This window comes from Urocampus carinirostris, chromosome 20, assembly GCF_059441175.1.
Source record: "Urocampus carinirostris isolate Australia breed hairy pipefish chromosome 20, RoL_Ucar_1.0, whole genome shotgun sequence".
NCBI lineage: Eukaryota > Metazoa > Chordata > Actinopteri > Syngnathiformes > Syngnathidae > Urocampus > Urocampus carinirostris.
In genome coordinates this window covers 1,231,857-1,237,984 of record NC_142368.1, presented here as the reverse complement: position 1 = coordinate 1,237,984, position 6,128 = coordinate 1,231,857, and the positions used below count along the sequence as shown (strand labels likewise).

Here is a 6,128-nt window from a genome sequence, read left to right as displayed (position 1 = left end):
GTGTCAACAGCGGGGAGGTTATTTAAGGCGGGCGGGACGTGCAACAAACTTCCGAGAGTTTGTTTGCAGCCCGAGCGTATTTGCTTTAGGAGGTGGCCGGGAAATGCGTTTCCACAAAGAGCGGTTGCTAGGCGACACTTTTGCCTAGAAGGGGGACCAAAGACAAAAGAAATCGGATCCAAGTGAACCAAAGTCCATTCGGATCAATGATTTGATACGAGAAAGACGATGACGAGAAAGTTACAATGCACAAAGTATCTACCGTAAATTCCGGACTATAAGCCGCTACTTTTCCCCCTAACTTTCAACCCTGCGGCTTATTCAGTGATGCGGCCAATTGATGTCATTTTTCTAACGGCCGCCAGCGGCGCTCGAGTGTTGCTACCATGAACTGCCCTGTCAAAGCTATATTATTATTATTACTTTGAAAACTCTCCCGGTGTAGCGTCTTTCTTTGTAAATATGTGTAACCATTTATAATATGTATTTGCAACTGTATATTTTTGTAATGTATTTGTATTTATTTGAGACACTTATTCTGATATGTTTTGCACGGGTGAACGAAAAATGAGGGGCGGAACAAACGCGGGGTGCCGAGTTTATGTGGGGACCGCTAAAGGTGATGGACAGACAAGGAAGGAAGAGGGGGTAAAAAGTTGGTCAAAGAAAAAGGAGTTGCGTGATATATTTTTCCCACCCTTACCTTTGGAAATATATACACTTTTTTCCTTGGATTACTTTCAACAGGACCCGGACTCTGCAGGTCTGCATCAAACCTTAAGCATCGGTATCATTTTCCGTTCATTTTGCCGGCTGTGATTTTTGGACTGTGGACTTTAATGAAGGACATTTAGTTTCAATCGCGGGACTTGAAGTCGGGTTTGGGTTCATTTTGTGTTTGTGTTACATGTTTAAACGTGGGCGCATGCGGCTTATATACAGGTGCGGCTTGTGTATGTACAAAATCGGTTTTCCTCTTAAAATGTGGTGGGTGCGGCTTATAATCGGGTGCGCTCTATAGTCCGGAATTTACGGTACTTCTTTTTCAAGGTCAAATTCAAGCACTTTTTTAAATTTCTTTTTTATTTCAAAGCAAATTTCTCCAGGACCATTAAAAGAAGAAATCTGGAGAGAATCATGCATTTTGGTTGCTTGGATCCTTAAGCACAAGGGTCGTGGGGACAGAGTTTCCTGAGGTGCGTCTTGGGCAAGTGCAGCCTGCTGGCCTTTTATGTGTGCATTTAAAATGACTAATATGTAGCTAACATTTTTGTTTGCAGGAAGTTTTTCCCATTACCATTTACCACTGGGAAACCCTTCCTTTTTCAACAGCCCATAATAAATATCCTTAATTGATTCGTAATCCGTGCACTAGTACATATTTCATAGTGCCCTGTTCAGGAACCTTTTTGAGCCAAAAAGCCATAAAAGCAAAAAATGTTTTCAAAAGAAATTGAGAGAGCCACATCCTCTTTTCAGACAAAATTGAAAAAAACTGCCTAACACGCTCTCTAGACAAAAGCTAATTTGATTCCACTGTGTGTCATTTGATGATTTCATCAAATGTATGAAACAATAATAATGCCAAATCCCGTGTCCCAAATCAATGTCAATATGCCATTTACAATTTGTCTTCCACCTTCAGTTCAGAGTGTTGAAGCCATTTTTTTCCATGAAATTTCTCCTTAATAACGGTTTCAAAACAATGTGCATGCAAAGTTCTTTTGTAAAAATGTCACAAATGACTGCAAACTATAAGCATATCGTCATATTCACTGCACTGAGCGGGAGAGAGAGAAGGCAGGGATCCGCCCACCTGTACGGCTCACCCAATCAAAGTCGTTTGCCGGCGTTTTTATTTATCAGTTGAAATGGTTTCTTATCAAACTTCTGCATGAAGTTGCATCGGCTATCTATGGACCAAAATCGGGATGAAATCGCTTGACTTTGGAACGCCACAGAGAGATGTGCAATAGTCACATTTTATTTCGGAGCCATACGTGCTCATGAAAAGAGCCATATATGGCTCCCGAGCCATAGGTTCCCTACCCCTGAGGTATAGCATGCACCTATCCTGGAGGACGCTTTATAGAACAATGCCGTACAAACTCATGCCAGCTGCTGTTCATCGTGAGGGAAGAAATGCAAGGGTTAAGCCACACCACCAGTGAGCAGTGTCGACCACATTTTTCAGCAGTTATTGAGAAACATGTCAACAATTTCAAGCACTTACAAGGACTTTACCCAAAATTTCAAGCACAACATAAAAATTCAAGTATTTTCAAGGATTTGTGGCGTTGATACCAAACGAAACAACACCGATCGAGTCAAGATGATTACAAAATGATAAGGCAGTGCTGCACTTCGGGCAAGTTGAAACAGACTTTTATTTTGAAATGAGATGCTTTTGTTTTGACGTAAGCTCGTAAACAGGAAGTGCTGGGGGCCGAAGCCATTGGCAAAAGCATGGCAGTTCCCGAAAATATTTACTATTTTTGAAAATATTTTATCTTTATAATAAAGATGATCATACTTTACATATTGTCTTTGGTCGGATTATTCAAAAATAAAACCTTTTCAGCAGACTTTTCACGACAATCACATTCAGACAAAATATTTTTCCGCCTGTGCAAACGTATGCAATATTTTTGACACGTTGTGGAAACAAGTAACAACTTTATGTTAAAGGTTGCTGTGGGGAATTTGAAAATCTACTCGCCGACGCCATCTTCTGGCTCGAATCACCATCGCAGCCTCTATCGAGCAGCTCGTGCAAGAACGTGCAATTTTTAGAGAAGGTTGAATGGTATCACTCTCCACCCCTCCCTCCCTTTTCCTCTTCCTGCTTCTAATGTGTTGCAAGCTCTGATAAAAGATAAAAGCAGATAGGCGTGGTGGAAAAAGAAAATACTCCTCGAACTTATAAAAGGAAACAACATTTTTGGCAGGTCTACATGGACGAGGCGCATTTTTGTTTCGGACTTATATTAACACAAGCTTTCCGAGGTGACGTCGACCTTCTCAAACTGGGAATTGGACTCTTGCGTCTTTCCCTTCAAATGTTTGTGATGGAAGTCAAGTTTCTGAGAACAGTTTTGCTGGCAAGTCCCATCGCTTTGCCGGCGCTGCAACCAAACTTGCTGGCCGCCGTCAGAATCACGTGTATCGGGCTTTACTTTTGGACGTTTGAGGGCGGAGCTTGCGCAGAGATGTTGCGAAACATCGGGTGCGGGGCAACAAGGCGTGAGGGCCCGCCCTGGGCCCGACCGGGGGACGCAGTCTCTGCAAAATTCAGCGTTGCGTTGAGGACAGGAAGACGAGGTCCGCTTGGGGTCGGTGTTTGTGGCATAGCGGCAGCAACAGGGTGTTCCGGGATCCACTTGGCGGTACCGGTAGCCTCCGTTGGGGTGCTGAAGGCAAACCTCAGGATCCTCTTTAGTTATTGAGTTTGTATTTTGACCGGAATCCGGCGAATCCAGTTCAGAAAGTTCCGTCTCGTTGTTTGACTGGATCCAGCCACGGGTGCTGGGATCGACTTGACAGTACTGGTGGACTCCATTAGGGTGCCGGAAGCAAAAATCTCGTTTCTCTTGAGGTTTCGTGTCCGTTTTTTGACCGGAATCCGGCAGATCCGGGTCATAAAGGTCCGCCTCGCTGTCCACACAGTTGCGTCTGATCTGACAGCAGGTGCCCGAATTCATTTGACAGTACTGGTGGACTCCATAGGGCCGCCGGAAGCGAAGCTCTCGTTCCCGAGTTTCCTTGTCGGCTTTTGGACCGGAATCCAGTGGCTCCGGTTTGTAACGTTCCACCTGACTGGCCTTCTGGTACTTCTCTTCAGAGGGAGGCCTGCAGCATTGTTCGGGGGGCAGCAAGATCTGACCGCAGGTGCTGGAATCCACCTGACAGTACCGGTGTACTCCATTAGGGTGCTGGAAGCAAAGCTCACCTTTCTCCCCCCTAAGTTTCGGGTTTGGTTTCCGAACGGACTCCGGAGGATCTCGGTTATAATGTTCCGCCTTGCTGTCCAAACAATGGTGCGGGATCTGACCACAGGTGCCAGAATCCACTTGACAATACTGGTGGACTCCATTGGGGTGCCGAAGGTAAACTTCACCTTCCTTTTGAGGTTTCGTGTTCCTTTCCCGGTTACAATTCAGCAGATCCAGTTCAGAACGTTCTGCTACACTGTCCGACCGATGGTGCGACTGGATCCAGCCGCAGGTCCCGGAATCTACTTGACAGTACTGGTGGATTCCATCGGGGTGCCGGAAGCAAAGCTCTCGTTCCTGGTGAGGTTTCTTGTCGGCGTTTGGACCGGAATCCAGCGGCTCCAGTTCATAACGTTCTACTTGGCCGGCCGCCCGGTACTTGGCTTTGGAGAAAGGCCGGCAACGGAGCTTGGGGGGCAGCGGGATCTGGCCGCACGTTCCCTGAGGCCCCCAGCAACGGCACAGGCACTGGAAAAAGAAGGTGGCGAAGGTCCAGCTGACGCACATGATGAGCATCATGAAGGTGCCAAGCTGGGTGTAGGCCAGCACCGTGGAGGGCATCATCATGGCGCCCGCCACAAAGGTGGTCAAAGCCGCCATGGCGATGGCCGAGCCCATGCGGCCCAGGGAGGACACCACCTTGGCCTCGCGACCGGGCCCCGGTGCCAACCGGTAGGCCACGCCGTAGTGCACGGCGAAGTCCACCGAGAGGCCGACGGCCACAGAGATAGTGACCGACTCCAAGACGTTGAGTTCCCAGCCCAAAAGCACCAGAGAGCCGACAGTCACCGAAATGGTTCCGGCGATGGAGAGGATGGCGTAGAGGCTGAGGACCACGTTCCAGGTGGTGACCAGCATCACGCTGAAGGCCACGCCCACAGAGAGCGCCATGGCCACCAAGGTGCCGCCCGATAAGCTGTCCTGGAGGTCGAAAAACTCCAGGTTGCTGATGAACCAACCGTGGCTCAGGCCCGCCGGGGCGTGTCGTAGCTCTTCGCTGATCCAGGCGTCCACCTGTGGGCGAAAACACAAATATGTCCTATATGAAAATAAAAGTAAACGTCGATAAATAGCTACAAATAAATGCCATAGAAACAAATGAACACACGAATAAATAATTTAAATCCTAAATGGCATATATTTATTTGATATATATATATATATATACATTTTATTTGGTCTTTAATTCACGTCTAGCATCCCAGACGCTAACGTGGAGCTACCCGCAGCTACCCAGCTTCAGGGCTGTTAGACAGAGACACAAAAGCCTGCGGGAAGCGGAGAGGTGGACTCGTCTACGTGCACACGAGGTGGTGTAACCCTGGGCATGTAAACACAAAGATCTCTATCTGCTACCGGGACGTCGAACTTTTGGCCCAGCGCGTGACGTCATCCACTCTGCTGTAGCTAAATTACCACACAGCACCCTGAGACCATCCTGTTAATTGACAACAAAAGGATACTGCTGGAAGTGTGAATTTCCCTACGGGGATGGATAAAGTATCTTCACTATCTAATTCGGCATTTATTTTGTTGTGCCTTTGGTCTCGTCTTGTCATTAACTTGGTTGGGTGTTGTCGCGTCTTTTGTCATTTATCATTTATTCATGTATTTGTTTTGTCACGTCTTTCATCATTTATATATTTCTGTATTCATGATATCATGTATTTTGTCACAGATATTGTAATTTGTTTGCGTATTTTGAAATCATTTGGTAGTGTGTTTTTTTAATGTATTTTGTCTTTTGTCTTCTTGTAGTGCGGACAGCACGGCGGCGCAGTGGTTAGCGCTTGTGCGGCACAGTTCATGTCATGGGAACCTGTCGTGGGTTCAAATCCAGCTCCATACTTCCTGAGCGGAGTTTGTATGTTCTCCCCGTGCTTGCGTGGGTTTCCTCCGGGCACTCCGGTTTCCTCCCACATTCCAAAGACATGCATTTCAGGTGAATTGGCAGGTCCATATTATCCCTAGGTGTGACTGAGCGAGTGAGTTGTCTGTCCCCGTGTGCCCTGCGATTGGCTGGCAACCAGTTCAGAGTGTCCCCTGCCCACTGCCTGGAGACGGCTGGGATGGGCTCCAGCCCCCCCGCGACCCTAATGAGGATAAGCGGTACGGCTAATGAGATGAGATGAGATG

General features: G+C 47.2%; 1 protein-coding gene across 2 annotated transcripts in view; it reads right to left on the bottom strand.

Annotated features, from left to right (window-relative positions):
* Nucleotides 1–2,362: 2,362 nt before the first annotated feature.
* Nucleotides 2,363–6,128, bottom strand: part of disp1 (dispatched homolog 1 (Drosophila)) — a 46,475-nt gene continuing 42,709 nt past the window's right edge. For both annotated transcript variants that reach the window (XM_088325498.1, XM_088325499.1), the window contains one exon: nt 2,363–5,006. In XM_088325498.1, coding sequence (XP_088181624.1) covers nt 2,988–5,006 — 2,019 coding nt within the window. In that variant the 3' untranslated portion in view covers nt 2,363–2,987. The remainder of the gene's footprint in view (nt 5,007–6,128) is intronic.